We start from the raw sequence: 19,555 nt of genomic DNA on the forward strand, positions 1-19,555 counted from the left end.
TTGTATTTTCCTGTTCTATTTTCTCATGTTTCAACTCCTCCACTATACACAAAAGCAGCTCAACATGTTATTATCCTTTAAACTAAATAAAACAAAAACAAAAAGCCTAGATTCAATTGAAAAACTTAAGCACAAATAGCCATGTCTCAAAGGTCTTACTGAATACAAAACACAGTGGAAAATATTTTTGGCCTAATAAGAGGATCCTAAGTGAAAATAACATAAAATTCATCAACTAAAAAAGAAGCAATTCAAGATGTAAAAAGATCTTGTGAAGAGAAATTCTGTAATATACAAAACTTGTTTCTAAACACAGCTGAAGCAAAACAAATCAAGAGTTAAGAACGTCAGCTGCACTCCATAATAATAAAGCCTAAAATCATCTCATGGAGAACTAAGGGGCAGGAAAATTCAAAGGTCTATTGAAAAACTGACAAAACACACATAAAGGATTGCCACACTCCCTTTGGGGCATTTTAAAAGAGGAAATTGTTCTGCCTCCTCCTCCTCCTCAGTACCCTTGTCACGACGGGGACTATGGCCGGCATGAGCAGAGTGTGGCCACCCCAGGCCCTCTATTCCAGCACTCCCGGACACTGCTCCTGCCAAAGAGGCAGCAGGAGCTTGTCCAGGGCTCCATGTTTCCCCCTACCCTTAAGCAGGGCCACTTCTTCACCTCAGTCCACAGGTAATGTTGGACTGTGATGCTAACAGTAATCCAACAGGCCTGCACCTTCTTTTGAGGCTCAGTTTCCGCATTTGTATAATTAAGGTAGTTAGTGGTGTTCCTCTCCTCGAGCTATCACGAGAATCATATAAAGGAGCAGTATGTGTCTGGCCCACAACAGACACACAATAAATGTTAGACTGTTCTCCTCCTGTCTCTCCTCTGAGGTCTTGTAACCCTCTCTCTCTTTTCTTCACTCCTCCTTTCTTGTGCTCCCTGATTCCTTATAAATATTTAATGGATCTATTTCCTTTGAGTTATTCTTCTATTTATTTCAAAATTTGAAAGGAAGATAAAAAAAGAACTTATTTGTATGAAACTGAATAGCTGTACTACAGAAGCCCACATATCTGCTATACTTGGCAGATGACAAGTCAAGGGCTGGCTAGCACCTGAACGTACCTCTGCGGACTTCAGGCATAATTAATGCTCCACATGAGTAGAAAGACTTAAACAGTACAAATAGCTTCACATGTTATTTCACAAATCACAGACTTCAGAACAATTTATATTTAAATATGGTTTTTTTAAAAAGCAATTTTAATCTCTCTTCAGCCCCAAGTAAAACTGTTATGATTTAGTGACACCATGTGGCTACATTCTGCTTTGCGCTCTTAGAACATTCCTCTGCTTACAGGTCACTCTGTATTAGTCCAACTATGATATCAAAGTTGTAGGTGGAGGTACAATTCAAACTAAAGTATTATTAAAGTATGAACTAAAATGATTACTTGTAAAAACTAAAACTGTTCCTTCTTCCTTTACATCTGGATAAGGCATTTCTTGAATTCTGAAGACATGAATCATATAAATAAAGGCTCAGCATAATTCTAGGTATGATTATAAAGCATCCTGATGAGAACCACTGATTAATGTAAATGTGTCTGCCTTTAAAAGTAAATAAATACATCAGTGGCCAGGTATGAGGTTGGGGGAGAACAAGAGAGAAAAAATGGAAGACGCACATGCTTTTGTACAATGCTAGTATGGTAGGGAAAGGATGCTTCCATAAATAGCAATGTTTATTTTCTAATTTGTTTTATGTCTTGTAGATCTATAGCACTGTTAGGTACTACAATCTAATGAAAATGGGTAGAAAAAATTACGCTGCATCTAATGATGGCAGGGATGAGAGGGGACTCGGAATGTATGGTAGCAATAAAAGAGATTAAAGTGCCCTAAACCAAGAAGCAGCACAGTTTTAGTATTCATCTAATGAGGCCTCCTACAGTAGACCAGTTACTCCTGAATAACATTCAGTGTACACCAAAGAAAGCCCAAATATCTACAACAAAGACCAGAGAATATCATCCTCTTAAATCTCTGCTTGAAACACCCAGCTCCCCTCTCGGGCTTTCAACGATCTCCTATTTTAAATAACCACTCACTTCCTCGACCCTGGTCACCATCACAGTACCATTTTAACAACACTTAAAATTACCAGATGTTTTCTTACAGTATATATCTGTTCCTCCCAAATTGTATGAGAGTAGAAACCTTGGCAGTCTTCTTCAGTGTTATGGCCTCAGTTCCTAATACAATGCATAGCCCAAAGTAGGAGGTTATTTGTGAAATGAGTAAGTAATGGTTGAATATACAGAAGAATAAATAAAGAAAAATCTATTTTTTTAGCTGGTGAAACACACCTAAATGTCTTCTTGTATGTGAAAGCAGAACCATTCTAGTGAGATGTTTTTCATCATTTGTGACCTCTACTGTGACCAGTGAGACTAAGAGACAAGGCCAGCAGATGCTCTGCGACACCCTTTTTTCCATGACACATTTGACACATTATTATCTCTAGTTCTAAGAGAAGAAGAAAAAGGAAGGAAGGGAAAACCACAATGATTAAAACACTTTCATTAGCAGTCAAAGAAATCAATGAACAGAGTAGAGTATATGTTAGAATTTAGCACATGACAAATATGGATGTTCATACCAGTGAGGTAAGAACAATTATTGAATAAATGGTCTTAGTCAGCTGACTTTCCCTATCTGAAAATACACATGAAAAATATTCTGGCTGGACTAAATATTTAGATATAAGGATAAAAATAACAAGTAGAAAAACTTCTAAAAATATAACATTCTAATGCCGGAGTGAGGAACACCCTTCTAAACATAATATCAGATTACCAGAAACCATAAAAAAGATGGGACAGATTTGATTACTTTTTTTAAACATAAAATTCCATGTGATAAAAAGTACTAATAAAATAGTAAAAAATAATAAAATATACAATACATGATGCTATGCTAAGTCACTTCAGTCGTGTCCGACTCTGTGTGACCCCACAGACGGCAGCCACCAGGCTCCCCCATCCCTGAGATTCTCCAGGCAAGAACACTGGAGTGGGTTGCCATTTCCTTCTTCAATGCATGAAAGTGAAAAGTGAAAGCGAGGTCGCTCAGTCGTGTTCGACTCTAGCGACCCCATGGACTGCAGCCCACCAGGCTCCTCCATCCATGGGACTCTCCAGGCAAGAGTACTGGAGTGGGGTGCCATACATGATAGCCAAAGTATAATCATATAAAACATACATATACAAATAAGTATAAATATATATACCACACATATACATTATATTATACATATATATCAAGATGCATATATCAACATAAAGTTCTCACAAGCCAAAAACAAAAAGATAATCACACTGGAAGAAAAATATACAGAAGACAAAAACAGGCTTCTTATAAATGAGAAATAATCAATGTCAAGTACTATAAGATATCCTACTTTACTGATGAGAAAGGTAATCCAAATTAAAATAAGGCAATTTTTTTTACAAACCTTAAATCACATTGGCAAATGTTGACAATGCCTGCATTGGTGAGGGTTCAGAGAAGGGGCATTTCTATGTGCTATTGGTAGAAACTGAGTACAGCCTTACCAGAGGGCAGGCTTTATCAGTATTTGAAATGTATACTATACTATAATTTGGGCTTCTCCAGTGGCTCAGACAGTAAAGAATCCACCTGCAAGAGATGCAGGTTCGATCCCTGGGTCGGGAAGGTCAAAGAGAAGGGGACGGCTACCCACTCCAGTATTCTTGCCTGAAGAATTCCATGGTCGAGGAGCCTAGTGGGCTACAGTCAATGGGGTTGCAAAGAATCAGACACAACTGAGCAACTAACACTATATTACAATTTAATAATTAAAATGTCATAAAATGACATTTCCATTTTGATAATTAAAAACAAAAGGAAAGGAAGAAAGAAGCCCAGTTTAGTGTTAACTGAGTTCAACCCTCCTGTGTCATGTTCTGAACTGTCAGGTTGCACCCTGTTCAATACCCTTTCTGGCTCCTCTGCATTCTCCTCTCACTTCTCTTATCAGCTCCAGCAGGAAACCTATCTGCCACCCATTCTTTCCTGTCCTCTCTCAACAGGTAAATTGTTAAGAACTTGGCTTTCAAGCCAACTATTCTTCTCCTTCAACTCTCAGGTTTTACACCAAGATGGCTCTAGTAATTCTAGCTACCAGCCATATGCAGGCTACCGCTACACACATTCACATCCATGTTTTCAAGTCTTCTCATATTTCAGCAACATTACACAGCTGCCAACATACTAGCACCATGTTGAGAAATAGCCAGAAAAAAAATTTTAAAGCATCTCCAGGGCACTCAGTATTTCCACTTTTTACTAGTGTTTTTTGTTCAGTTCCAGGCTCCACCATTTAAAAACTCTAAGCAAGGGCTTGAAGAGTTTCCTAGAAAGCCAAGAAGACAATGTGAAGGCAGGGAAATTTATGGGTATGGCAGAAATTGTCTTTTCCTGAAAAAGACAAAGCTGATAAGATAGAAGATGGTTCTGAGTACCATATAAAACAGATAAGACACAGTGCCTGAAGAACTATGGACGGAGGTTCATAACATGGTACAGGAGGGTGTGATCATAACCATCTCCAAGAAAAAAAAAAATGCAAAAAGGCAAAATGGTTGTCTGAGGAGGCCTTACAAATAGCTGAGAAAAGAAGAGAAGCAAAAGGCAAAGGAGAAAAAGAAAGATATATCCATCTGAATGGAGAGTTCCAGTGAATAGCAAGGAGAGATAAGAAAGCCTTCCTCAGCAATCAGTGCAAAGAAACAGAGGAAAACAATAGAATGGAAAAGACTAGAGATCTCTTCAAGAAAATTAGAGATATCAGGTAAAATTGCATGCAAAGGTGGGCACAATAAAAGACAGAAACGGTATGGACCTAACAGAAGCAGAAAATATTAAGAAGAGGTGGCAAAAGTACACAGAAGAACTGTATAAAAAAGACCTTCCTGACCCAGATAACCACGATGGTGTGATCACTCACCTAGAACCAGACATCCTGGAGTGAGCGGTCAAGTGGGCCTTAGGAAGCATCACTGCGAACAAAGCTAGTGGAGGTGATGGAATTCCAGCTGAGCTGGTTCAAATCCTAAAAGATGATGCTGTTACAGTGCTGCACTCAATATGCCAGCAAATTTGGAAAACTCAGCAGTGGCCACAGGACTGCAAAAGGTCAGTTTTCATTTCAATCCCAAAGAACGGCAGAGCCAAAGAATGCTCAAACTACCGCACAATTGCACTCATCTCACATGCTAGCAAAGTAATGATAGTACGTGAACCGAGAACTTCCAGATGTTCAAGCTGGATTTAGAAAAGGCAGAGGAGCCAGACACCAAATTGGCAACATCTGCTGGATCATAGAAAAAGCAAGAGAATTCCAGAAAAACATCTACTTCTGCTTTATTGACTATGCCAAAGCTTTTGACCGTGTGGATCACAACAAACTGTGGAAAATTCTTAAAGAGATGGGAATACCAGACCACCTTACCTGCCTCCTGAGAAATCTGTATGCAGGTGAAGAAGCAACAGTTAGAACCGGACAGGGAACAATGGACTGGTTCCAAATCGGTAAAGGAGTACGTCAGGGCTGTATATTGTCACCCTGCTTTTTTAACTTATATGCAGAGTACATCATGCAAAATGCTGGGCTGGATGAAGCACAAGATAGAATCAAGATTGCCGGGAAAACTATCAATAACCTCAGACAGGCAGATGATACCACCACCCTTATGGCAGAAAGTGAAGAGGAACTAAAGAGCCTCTTGATGAAAATGAAAGAGGAGAGTGAAAAAGTTGGCTTAAAATACAACATTCAGAAAACTAAGATCATGGCATCTGGCCCCATCACTTCATGGGAAATAGATGGGGAAACAATGGAAACAGTGACTGACTTTTTTGGGGCTCCAAAATCAATGCAGATGGTGACTGCAGCCATGAAATTAAAATATACTTGCTCCTAGGAAGAAAAGCTATGACAAACCTAGACAGCATATTAAAAACCAGAGACATTACTTTGCCAACAAAGGTCTGTCTAGTCAAGGCTATGGTTTTTCCAGTAGTCATGTATGGATGTGAGAGTTGGACTATAAAGAAGGCTGAGTGCCAAAGAATTAATGCTTTTGAACTGTGGTGTTGGAGAAGACTTTTTTTTTGTTGTTGTTTTTTTTGTTTTTTTTTTTTTTTTTTTGAGAGTCCCTTGGACTGCAAGAAGATCCAACCTGTTCATCCTAAAGGAGACCAGTCCTGAGTGTTCATTGGAAGGACTGATGTTGAAGCTGAAATTCCAATACTTTGGCCACCTGATGCAAAGACCTGAATCATTTGAAAAGACCCTGATGCTGGGCAAGATTGAAAGGCAGAAGGAGAAGGGGATGACAGAGGATGAGATGGTTGGATGGCATCACCGACTCGATGGACGTGAGTTTGAGCAAGCTCTGAGGGTTGGTGACAGACAGGGAGGTCTGGAGTGCTGCAGTCCATGGGGTCACAAAGAGGCAGACACAACTCAGTGACTGAACTGAACTGAACTATATGGAAAACTGTAGGAGAACTGACAAGTCACTTTTCTTCATCTCCAGCTGGGGGCTAGGGGGGCTGTGCTTAGTCTAAGCTTTTGGCTACATTGAGCAGTCCACTTAACCCAACCATGCATTCCTGAAAAGGGCCCAGAAAGAAAGAGCAGACCACTTTCTTACACTGCTGTCACAGCGTTTATCAATCCATAGTTTTCCAGCACAGATATACACTTTAACAAAGACATGGGTAAAAAACACCAATGAAAATATATACATATTAATACTGAATTAATCTCTTGTCGTTACCTGGTCAGTGCCTTGACCCTAAACTCGTGCTAGCATTTACAGAGTACCTACAGCATACAAGAGTACCTACTGCATATCTACATAGCCTGAATACCATACAAGAATACTAAAAGATTAGAATCCATACTCCTTACTCCCAAGAGCTTATAATTTGGTATCAGAAATAAGACAAACATGTAAAGGACGCTGAAGAACAAAGGTGACATACAAATGTGCAAATTAACTAACATAATGCAAACTGAACACTTACCTGCTAAAGAAATAAAGAATGTATATGTGCCCAGTAAAGTCTCTGCAAGAAGTGTATTTAGAACATTGCTTAGGTAGTCAATAAATGATTGTGAAGATAAGAAACACCAAGCACAAGGCATCTTTGGATAATCAATAGGGGCTCACTAAGTTCATTTTAAAATACTACCAAAATTCCAAACTATCACAAAAGGCAGAGCTTATGACGGAATCTAGTAATATGATAAGTAAGAGGACTTCCCTGGTAGCTCACCGGCTAAGACGCTGCATTCCCAATGCAGGGGGCCCAGGTTTGATCCCTGCTCAGGGACTTGGATCCCACATGCTGCAACTGAAGATCCCACATGCCGCAACCAAGACTCGGCACAGCCAAATGAATAAATAAATAAATATTTTAAAATATATGATAAGTTAAAGTGGTTATAAATATTAAAATATTTTTCTCACTAAAATGCATACAGGACTCCCTCCTTTTCTTGTTATCACTATCTCTAACACCACCTTTGCTCAGGTTTTCTCTACCAGCATTGGGAGCTGGCTGTAACAGGACAAAAATTAGCATCACGAATACGGCCAGGCTCTACAGCACACAAAACCAACAACAAAGGCAAGGCCACACAGAAGAGACAAAATAAGGAAAAGGGAGTATAAATAATGTCCACTAGTGAACAAGAGAATTACATTCTCTAAAAGCCGCAGATCATGACTGAGGGCACATGTCTCCCTCCACAAGGCAGGAGTTTTCAGGTGAGTAAAGCACGTGGCCTTTGTCATAGCTGGTATCACAGGCACAACAATTCATCCTGGAAGTCATGTTTCTAGGGTTTCAAATTAAATACAAACACAGTCTTTGGACCACATCAGACATTCTGGTTGTTACACTGCTTATTTTTTAACCTGATACAACCATAATAATGTGAGTTGATGCAGACTCAATTCCGTTCTCCACTTCGGGGCACCTCCGTCACTCTCAAAGTATCCCTAGGCAGTTCTGAGACACAGAATCTTCACTCAATTTCTTGTCCTTCTCATTTTAATACATTCAAAACCCCTCTGATAAAAGAGCAACTGCCAGACCTGAGACACTTTACTTCCTCTTTGGGGAAATGAAATTGATTTTCTTCATTTCCACACAAGAGGATTCCTGGGTAACAATAATGTGTCTGGTCATACCCAAAAAAAAATGTAGGCAACATTTGTTACAGTAACAGAGGCTGAAAGGTGGTGTTCCTGTGGTGGGAATAAGAATTCAGCCTGATACTGTTAGATCATGCGTTAAATAAGTATAAGGGTATCTTCTGACCAAGACAGTAAACGCTGTGGGGCCAGCCCCATCTGCCCCAACTCAGCCACACTGGATGTCAGTCAGGAACATGAGTAAGGGTGTGGAGGGGAGTTAGGGTTGGGGGTAAGGAGGCGTGCTCCACATGCTCCCTGGCTTATACCCACCATATCCCTTCCCTTCTCTTGTCACACCTAACCAAACAAACCAATCACTTTCTGCCTTTGATCTCTTGAGTTAGGGTGATATATGAAGGGCGATTTCCAAGGGGAAAAGCACAACAGAAAAAAACAACAACAGAATTTCAGGGGTCTTTAACCGCTTTTCCCAACTCCTCAATTCATCATTCATCCTGGTTTTACAGAATTTCAGAAAGAAAGCTTTAAAGATGGCTTATACCTAAAGTAAGAATATGAAACATTAGAATAGTTTATCAATACTTTTTAAAAAACAAACTTACATGGAGCTAAAATATGTAACAACAATAATACTTAAGGTGCTCTGGTTGAAGGAAGGGTGTGAGTCTAGAGCCCCACCAGCTCAGCTTCCTTTGCCCCAAACACAACCCCACTTAGAAACACCTGCTCTGTCAAATCCCACTGATATTCACTGACCTAGAAAAAGAACAAAGATATTCAGAACATACTCAATGGTGTCCAAAAATCTCCTGGCCCTGAGGACTGCCAGGGAAGCCTCCAAAAATATCTCTCCTGGCTTTTGTGGAAAGAATGCACCCACTAACAATAGCTCTGCTTTCAAGGTATAGAACGGAATTTAAAAAGCATTTCCACATCTCAGTGTCCCTTCTTATCCATTTACAGGTCTACTACATAAACATGGTACAAAACAGTTTCACAGTACACTATAAATATTAAGATGTTTAATTTTCCAGTTTCCCTAAGTGTTTTAGTTGGAATGCATTTGGTAGCTGATACCCTGAAAAACTTTTCTTCTGTGAGACAGAAAACAAAATCTGTTTCTCAACATTCGTATCTCTTTAGACAAACGTCAATATCATTTATAAGCCATGAGAACTACCTGCAGACACGGGCTGGAAAATATAACTTTTGCCAGGAACGACACAAATACTGCGAATGATCAATCACTCTGATCCAGTCAAGTTCATCCATTGACACTTCAATGAAGTATGAATAAGACCTATGAATCAAAAGGAAAAAGGCAGAAAAAAAAGGATATTAAAATAACAAGTGGTATTTTAATAAAATGTTAAAAGGTACAAAAAATACACTACTCATGAATTAGGTTTTCTGAACGACGACCAAATCCTGATGATGAAATTTGTATAGATCCCCCTAATACAGCATTTACAATATGTATTGAAGTTATCTCTTTGCATGTCTGTCTGCCTTATTAGGTCTCAAGCTGCTTAAGAACATGTTGCTTAGTCACTAAGTCATGCCCAACTCTTTTGTGACTCATGGACTGTAGCTCACCAGGCTCCTCTGTCCATAGGATTTCCCAGGCAAGAATACTGGAGTGGGTTGCCATTTCCCTCTTCAGAGGATCTTCCTGACAAAGGGACTGAACCTGAGTCTCCTGCATCGCAGGGAGATTCTCTATCGCTGAGCCACGAGGGAAAGTCTCAAGTTGCTTAAGAACATGTACCATGCCATATTTATCTGCATATATTCAGGGTCTAGCATGGAGCTTGGCATGTTATCAGGTATAGAAGACATAACAGGACCAGGATGCCCTGCACACACCATATTAGCAGATTATTAAAGCCATGACAGAGAGAGGACAGAAAATAGAGAAGGGTGTTTTCTCCTTCTGCCTTCATCGGCCTGGGTGCTCAGCCCTACTCTCTCAGGAGGAAAGGCAACTCTGAATATTTCCTCACGGAGGCCAGCTTATCTCCTGATCCCTCCCACACACAAACGCAGCCTGAAGAACAATAAATGACATGGGTGAAGAGATATTACGTGTTTCTTTTCCATACAACTTAAAATTTGGCAGCTAATAATCTGCCAGTAATGAAAACAGCCTATCATCCTCCCCTGGTCAGCTACCCTGGACCATTACATGCTGGTCCCATCCTGAACAAATCTATATTCCCCTGTCATAAGCCAAATTTAAATTTGAGATGCAGTTATTACTTGTACTGTAATATCAACAGGAACAATCTCAGAAGATTTAGGTGACCATAAATGTCAGCCTGCAACCAACAGTTGTGACCAGAAAAGGTCAGCTTATTTTGTGTCATCCCCTCATTTTCTGCTGTCCCCTCACTCCCATTCATTTTATCGCTCAGTCTCAAACTGGTTATAACCTTTTATTGAACCTCTCTGGGTTATCAGCAATGTAGGATATAATTTTACAACACATGTCAGAATCTTTTTGGCTTAAGATTCTGAATTTTTCACCTTTGCTTAGAATGATAACAACTTCTGTGAGATAACAACTGGTACATGGTAAAGTTAAGTCCCCTGTGAATGTAACGCACATAGTAAAACAAAGTCGCCTATAAATATTTAACATCTTGGAAATGATGGTAACTACTTTCAAATGTGCTAACCTTTTTCTTTTATTATTTTTATACTAATTTCATCATTAGTTAAATGAATGAATATATGTAAAACTTCTAGAACACTGCCTACTACTATTATTAATCAGAGACTCATGGAAATAATACATGAATGTGTTCCATTTTGCCAAACAAACATATTATATCCAATAAGATACATATCAGGAAATATATTCTTAATATAAAGGGAACAGACAACCAAGAGATAACCTCCAACATCCACACACATGGGAAATGCTGGCTCTCCCTTCATAAAGCTTCCCTCACACTTGGTTCAAATGGCCTGAAAGCCCAGTGTGGTGGTCAGTGGTGCTAACAAGAAAAATGAATTAACCAGCAAGATCTGCAGGGTTTCATCATCCTTACTATTAAGCCCTTCTTGCCTAGACGTAAAAAACACAAGCAGGGCCTCAGAGACTGCACACCAGTATCCAGGTATGTAGGGTGTAGGTTAAAGGTAAGCAGTAATGAGGGAGACCATTCAGTTCTTAGTCACCCTACTGCTCTGGTATTTCTGCCATCATGGCTGAACCCAGACACCACAGTGGGTGAAAATCAGAGTGGCTAGAAAGAAAGGTCAACTTTTGAAACTGGTGGGTTTCTAGGCTGGACCCCACCAAATCTTTTTCACAGTTTTGTTTTGATAATGATATTTATACACACTAAAAGACAATTTTTTTTTTATCCATAGTATAAAATAGATTTTTAAAGTTTTTATAATATCTAAAAGTAATCAGTCAAGTAAATAAATAGTGGTAACCCAAATGGTAGAAAATACCAAACAATCATTAAAAGTAACATTTTACATGGATAAACAAGGACCTACTGTATAGCACAGGGAATTATATTCAATATCCTATGATAAACCATAATGGAAAAGAATATAAAAAAACGTGTGTGTGTGTGTGTGTGTGTATATATATATAAAAAACTGAATCACTGTGCTATACAGCAGAAATTAAAAACAATATTGTAAATAAACTATACTTCAATAAAATTTTGTATTTATTTTGGCTGCGCTGGATCTTAGCTGCAGCAAACAGGGTCTTCAATCTCTGTTGCAGGATGTAGGATCTTCAGTGTGACATGTCAACTCATAGTGGCAACATGTGGGATCTAGTTCCCTGACCAGAGATTGAACCCAGGTCCCCTGCATTGGGAGCTCAGAGTCCTAGCCACTGGAAAACCAGGGAAGTCCCTAAAAAAAATTTTTTTTTAAGTAACATTTTTTTTTTCTAATAAGACTAAATTTATTCAATACCCTAGTAAAAGTTTTGATTATAAGTATCCAACAGTATAAAAAGTACAAAACAGATTTGTAGATTTCTAATATATTAATACAAAGTGCATGACTACATACAGTACATCCTACAGGCAAAGAGAGGTGGAAGGGGGAAAGAAGACTGTGGTTGAGGTCTAGTAATAAATAAATAAATACAGAAGTAGAGATGATCCATATTATAGTATATTCTACCACCTATACTGCAGCCAAAATGTACAAAACAAAATTTCAAAATAACTCAGGAGGAAGATGATAATGGCTGGGGTTCTTGTAATACACCTCAAAGTCTGCGGGAGCACTGAGCCAACTCACTGTGTAGTCTGTGCATATGGTGGCTTGTAGTTTTTTCCCAAAGGAAGAAATAGAAAACTTTAAGTTTTGATTAAGAACTATAAAACTATAGGGTGCCCATAAAAAGTGGCTCACTCTCTTGTTATGTATACTATCCAATCTTTAAAATCCAGTTTTAAAAATAAGTACTGAGTCATGTTTTACCAGGGAGGCAAACGATGCTTCCTCGTTATGAAAACAGGTGATATATTTTTCCTGTACTTTTAGAAAAGAGGCAATAGATAGTACTTTGGTTTGGGTTCAAGTAAAAGGCTTTTAATGAAGGTTTCAGAATGGAAGAGCTCCACATTTAGGATGTATCATCTAATACCTCAATGTTCAGAAAGCCTGACTAAAGGAAGCCAAACCAAAACCAACCCACTCAGCATTCACACACACCTCTTTTCTTTTAGTAGAATTTTACTTTAATATAGAATGAAAAAAAAAAACCCAAAATCCCAAAACCCTAACAGGTTAAAACAAGTCAAACAACCATTCTACATAGATAAAACCTTCACAAAGGTCAACTGAAGTAATCCAGAGCTAAAACTGAATTGTGCAGATTTTCAGTGAAGTCACCAGTCACGTAACATAAACAAATTATTTACACGCTTGCAAGCCCTCTAAGAAATGTGCCCCAAGAAGCATTAACCTTTGTTTTTCTCATGTGCCATCCAAAGACTTGCACATTGTTATTTTTCAGATAATATAACATTTTTAATAGAGAATGTTCTCTACCAAGTGGTAATGCTTTGGTACTATTCATGTAGGATTGCTTATCCTAAAGACTTGACATTTCCCCAAGAGGAACTTTGATTCTGCTTTAAGTTTTGATTCTGCTTTTTAAGTTTCATATAAATTAAAATCTGTATCAAATACCAATATGGAGGGAGGTGACACAGGATGCAACAAATACAGTCAAGTTACCTCTGCATATTAGAAATTACTCCTTCAAGATACTCACACCAGAGAGCTGTCTGTCCTGCTTAATATTCAGTAGTACAGGTTTGAATCACCAGAACCTTGGCAAGACCTTAATATTTCAGTTATTAACCACCACCTCTAGGGGCAAGTCCATGTTTACTGAGTTATGACAAATTTATTATAATGAAGGAAAACAAGTGTAGCCAGCCATCTTAAAAAATGCCCCAACCACTGCTTCTCAAAATAGAAAGACTAAAACTACATACGTTTATCATACAACAAATCCCATCTCTGTCCCCTGAAAATTCCCCTAATTTCATTCATTAGAAGGGGATTTTTAAAAAAGACTTAAAGAGCACTTTACAGCAGCATTCAGCTTTCCTATGAAATACTCAGCATCTTAAATATTATGTACACTTCTTTTTTATCTCGTAGTAAGCTTCACTGGCTTCAGAGTTTGTGGAACTGGAGGAAAAATAACCCATTCGAAACTATTCTACAAATCCATCTTTTGGCAGAATAGCAGGTATCCAAATTAAAAATAGGAGGGTCATTTTGTTGCTTTGTTTTCCAAAATTTAAATCGTTTTTGCTCCCCTTCTGCATAAAGCTTAGTCACCACTCCTGAGTGGAGATAGGCAGAGGCTCTGGCCCCTGCTCCTCCGGCTTCTCAGCAGCTGCTTTCTTATTGCTGCAGCAAGGCTTGAATAGATGTGTGTCGATGAGGACTTCCCCAAAGCGGCCTTTATAGATAATGCCACAGCATATTTTCTGTCTTTTCCAGTATGTGAGATCTAAAAAGGAAAACACTGGCGTTCTGTTGGAGCCAGAAGCCATCTCTGTATCTGAGCCATCATCTGACTGGTTACTGTAACAGGGAGACTGAGCTGGAGAGGCACTTGAGGTTGTACTGTGAGCATCAGAATTGTGGCGCTTAAATTCCTTCTGCAGTTTACTGATCTGGTTACTTTTTATCCTGTTTCCAGATAGAGTTTTCACTTTCTTTGGTTTCAGTGTAGTCTTTAGACTGGGTCCTGCCCTTGCATCTACCACATGATTCCAGTTTTTTTTTGATCCTGCTGGCAATTTCTTCCATCTTTTCACAAGCAGGACACAGGCATTACAGATATCTCCTGAATGAGTCTCATGTAACCCAAAACAGCTCTGGAAATCCTTTTCATAGCGTTTACTGTCAGTGAATCGAGAACTGGAGGATTTAGCTCTGCAAATACAGCAGCCCTCTATACTTCGGTACATCTTTGGCTTGTGAAGACCAAACATCTTTTCTTCTGGGCAATAGCCTTCCAAAAGCAGCCGTTCCACGCGCAATAACATTCCCGAGGGGCACAGTGCACGCCAAGTGAATCCTCCCTTCAATCGCTCCCTCCTCCTCAACTGCCTTGTCTAGAAGGATCTAAGTAACATTTTAAAAGCATAGAATATTCACAATGTTTTTATTAAAAAGCAAAGTTAATTTTTGTATATCTGACCTTTATTTTATAAAACTATGTGTGGTTTTACAGGTTTCTGTTTTGTCTGTGCTTATGTGTGTTTATATCACTGCATTAAAAAAATGCTAGTTAGACTAGTACAAAGATTAATAATAGGCAGTGAGATTGCTAGTAATTTTTATTTTCTTTGTGCTTTTCTGTATTTTCTATGTTTTCCACAATAAACACGTGTTCATTACTTTCATATGCAGAAAAGAAACAAAAAATGTTGTTTTAAAGAAATGTACTTAATTCTTTCCCTAAAACTGAACTTCAAGAGAAACAGTAAAATGATGACAAGGATATAAAACATCAAATTTGTAAAACCAAAGCTGATGACCACAAAATTAGGCCATCTCAGTCAAACATGTCAGTATCTCTCCAAGTCATGCTAATGACTTACCGGCTATCTCGGTCCCACAGGAGGATCCGTATATGATTGATAATGGACGGCTGACCTAGCTTAATCTCAATGCCAGAACGACAGTCATCATCAATTGGGTGCCTAGAAAATCCATGATCCAAATCATAATTCTGAGTGTCACCATCTAATAAGGCAGACTTCAGCTCCCCTTTCACAACCTGGGCTCCATACTTCATAGTTGCAATGTTTTCTTCTGGTACTAAGTGAAAAATAGAAAAAGCAAGGTTAACAGTTACTTATTAAATTTTCCTTTTTTGGGGGGAAAGATTAAAATTCTAGATGATTCGAGTATATGCATTTAATGAGAGAGAGGAGATATGGAATGTCTGTGAGGTGTAAGATACCATCACAGTTGAAATTTAATGACACCACTGTAGCCACTAAGTGCCTGGGACTAGTTATGACTAAGAAAAAGTGGTAAATACTAGGAAAAATTATGTTCTAGGACAAACAAATCAGCTCTGAATTCATTCTATTAGAAGCTTTAATATCTACTTGACAAAAATAGCATGTGAAATGACCTATACCTGCCACCTGGGCTGAGCACAAAATATAAAAGCAGATAGGTCCAATTTCTGACAAAACAGAGAAAATTTCCAATACAGCAGAGCTGTTGGTCATACAAGGACGTGCTGAATCAATTATTTAAAAAACAAGAATATGTTTAAAAGAAGATACACTTGTAAAAATAAAAATTCAGTCTGTCATCAAAATTAATATTATGATTATAACTAACCCTCCTCTTCCCCTCTCCAACACTAGATGTACTAAGAGTCAATTGTTCCTAAGACTCTGAAGTTCTCTATGCGAATTTTGCTTCACAGATCTGGAAACTTGTCTTCCAGGTACTAACATTCTAATACTGACACTCTCTCCATGGAGTCATAATAGGCAACATAAAATAGATGTTAAGATCTTGAGCTTTGAAGTCAGGGTTTAAATAATGCTGCCACCTTTAACCACATGTGTCACTTTGGGGAAGTTACATTCTCTGAACTTCGGTTTCTCAATAGGGCATCATCTATTCCACAGGTGTTCTGGTTTAAGAATTAAATGAAAAGAGCTTTGCAAAGCACAGACTAAACTTAAAAATCTGCCAATATTTTTACAAAACTGCCATTATTTTTACAAAACATGTGTAAAAAAGCACACAATAAGAGCACTGGCCAAGTTTACAGATGGTATAAATAAATGCTGAATTCTCACAGAATATACATATCTGACTAGGTAAAAGTATGAGCTATAATTAGGCTCTCAGGGAAAAGGAGCAATTTATCATTGCAGATTTCTAGGAAAATGCAGATTTAAAAACTTTTTTTTTCAAATGAAGACAGGTCAAGAGAGTGGCTCCAGCTGATAAAAAATGCAGCTGAAAAATAGGGTTTGGGTTAAATTTAGTTAACCTGCAAAAGACTAAGGCAACTCAGAAACCAAACCAAATGAAAATAAAACCTAGTCATGATCAACTTCTTACCACCAGAGGCTTATGTGCTCAGTTTCAGTTTGTTGTTGTTCAGTCGCCCAGTCGTGTCTGACTCTCTGTGACCCCATGGACTGCAGCATGCCAGGCCTCCCTGTCCCTCACCATGAGTTTGCCCAAGTTCATGTTCATTGCATCGGTGCTGCCATCCAGCCATCTCATCCTCTAATGCCCTCTTCTCCTTCTGTCCTCAATCTTTCCCAGCATCAGGGACTGTTCCAAGGAGTCATCTGTTTGCATCAGATGACCAAAATACTGGAGCTTCAGCATCAGTCTTTCCAGTGAATATTCAGGGTTGAGCTCCCTTAGTATTGACTGGTTTGATCTCCCTGTCCAAGAGACAGTTTCAGTTTATAACTTACTAAATTCTATTAGTGGAGGACAGAGGAGCCTGGTATGCTGCAATCCATGGGGTCACAAAGAGTTGGACACAACTTAATGACTGAACAACAAAAACGTTCTATTAGCTCATGGAAATCACACATAGTGTTCACATTTATTTTTTGTTATCTAACAAATGTTATCAATTCCTTTGACCTAGTTCTCATAGTAATCCTTTGAGTGTAGGACTCCTATTACATTCATTTCGCAGATGGGGAAGTGGAGACAGAGAAGGGTTAGGTGGACTTTGTTGCCCAAGGCTATACAGTTAGCAAGGAGCAGAGGTGTTATTAGAACACAGGTGGTCTGTTACCAGGGCCCCTGCCCTGCTACTACCATCGTAAAGGGTTTCTCATGGGAAGACCATATTTTCCCCCCTTACTAGCTCCTCCTTCTAAGGTTACTTAAGTCCCAAAAGAAAGAACAGTCTGATAAAACTTTGTTGTTGTTGTTGTTTTTAAGTTGGACTTAAAATGAGAAAATCTAAGTTTGAGACTCAGGCTCTACCACTTATTATCCTTGATGAGGTCTCTTAGTCTCTCTGAATCTGTTTTCTCATCTAAAACCAATAGTAATTTTACCCAACCCACCCACAGAGCTAAAAATTATACTGCAAATATATACTAAGGTACTACATAAATATAAGCATTTAATTAGTCAAAAAACATTTACTAAGGACCCATTCTGTACCATTGAGGCACTGGGGGTCCCTCAGTGAACCAAACAGAGAGAAGTTGAGGCCTCCAATCTTGAGATACAGCATTTTATAAAGCAAGCAAAAAAAGGCTTCAAATTTGTGATTTTCAGGTTATCAGTGATGTGTCATTACTTGGTAAAAACAAACTTTTGTTCCCTTACTGCTGGGTACAGAATGTGGGTGTTCAAAGTCTGCTGCGGCTGACCACTGGAAGCATATCCTCCAGCTCTGACACCACTAGTCAAGACCAAGACAAAGAAGGGTCACTCAAGCTTTCAGATGTAGAGCCTGCTGCTATCCTTCGATTTTCTCTAAACATAAGCTTTTTCACTTCTAAAATTTATCAAGCAAAGAATAACATATGAGGCACAAGAGTTTTGAGTGACCGTAGCTGAATGTCTAAAATGGAAATAAAATTTCGACCACAATTCTAAGTTCTCTTTTGAAGTTTATTTCAAGAGGACTTGAGAACTTATCTAACTTTCTTGATATAGATTCCCTGTGAGTATCTTTCCCTTCAAAATTGGGAACATTTACAAAAATGGAAATTCTCTCATGGTAACTATAATCCAAGTGTCTCACAGGATTAAAAATACAACTCCAATTATTTTTTTCCCCAGAATCCATGGTTAAATGATGAATTTAAAAGGGAAAATGATCACCAAAAAAAGTTGAAGTCATAACAAAATAATTCAAGCCACAAATACTGTCTATTATCTGTCTGTCAGTAGATAAAAGAGCTCTCAAAAAAATAGGGTGGTAGAGATTAAATAAGACAGTAGACAACAATAATTGTTACCTTTACATTTCTGATTTTTGATGCATTTTACAAATACTAAGGAAAGAAAATGAAACTCTAAAGTTCCACAGTTAGGCAGAAAAAAAGCCAATTATTAGAAAGAAAAACTAAGAAGAAATGGAGCAGGACCAGCCCCTAGCTACACAGTGCCAAAATCTGAATGGTGCTGGGTTAATTATCTTGTGTGTTTTTCTTTAACTGCTTCATGTTCTTAACTATCCTTTATTGAACTCTCTGTTGCATCTAGGCTGAGATGGCTGTTAACCCTTGATGGATCATTTGGATCCACATTTACTTCTCTTCCCCCTGCAATCTCTTTACCCAGTTCTGTCCCCTAAATCATACTCTACTCCCCAACTTGACTTCCTGGAAGAATGTATGGACCCTCCCTGCCAGCAAGCGAAGCATTACAGATGACTTTCCTGATCATTCCTTACCTTAACCTTCCTCATTATCTGCACTTCCTGCAGGCCTGTCTCCACATCTAACAGTACTTATATTCAAACACACCACAAAACAGAAACAGAAAATAACCCAGGCAGGAGCCTGTCAACGAGTACTAGCCTCATGAGTCAGATGAGCACTTTGGTTCTAGCTCAGGCATGATTTCCCTCTAACTCTAGGCAAGTTACTTACAAAGATCACAGAATGAAAACACTCAAGAACTGAAAGGAATCATAGTCCAATTAATTTAAAGGAAAAATAAATTTCTAAGCTGCTTTCTGTGTGCTATTCACTGTGCTGGACTCAGCCCCACAGCCCTCCAGCAGCGCACCATCTATTGGAGACAAGACTGCATA

The 19,555-nt window shown here is 38.6% G+C and overlaps 1 protein-coding gene and 1 pseudogene across 6 annotated transcripts in view; both read right to left on the bottom strand.

The window, feature by feature from the left end:
- The window catches only part of BTBD9 (BTB domain containing 9), a 413,001-nt gene that overhangs the window by 346,743 nt on the left and 46,703 nt on the right, over positions 1 to 19,555 (bottom strand). For all 6 annotated transcript variants that reach the window (XM_024983455.2, XM_024983458.2, XM_024983456.2 and 3 more), the window contains 2 exon segments: positions 15,378 to 15,597; positions 9,443 to 9,562 (listed from right to left, as the gene is read on the bottom strand). In XM_024983455.2, the coding sequence (XP_024839223.1) occupies positions 9,443 to 9,562; positions 15,378 to 15,597 (340 nt within the window).
- LOC781915 (SIN3-HDAC complex associated factor pseudogene) lies at positions 12,634 to 14,892 on the bottom strand (annotated as a pseudogene).

The sequence above is a fragment of the Bos taurus genome, chromosome 23, assembly GCF_002263795.3.
Source record: "Bos taurus isolate L1 Dominette 01449 registration number 42190680 breed Hereford chromosome 23, ARS-UCD2.0, whole genome shotgun sequence".
In the NCBI taxonomy this organism is placed as follows: Eukaryota; Metazoa; Chordata; class Mammalia; order Artiodactyla; family Bovidae; genus Bos; species Bos taurus.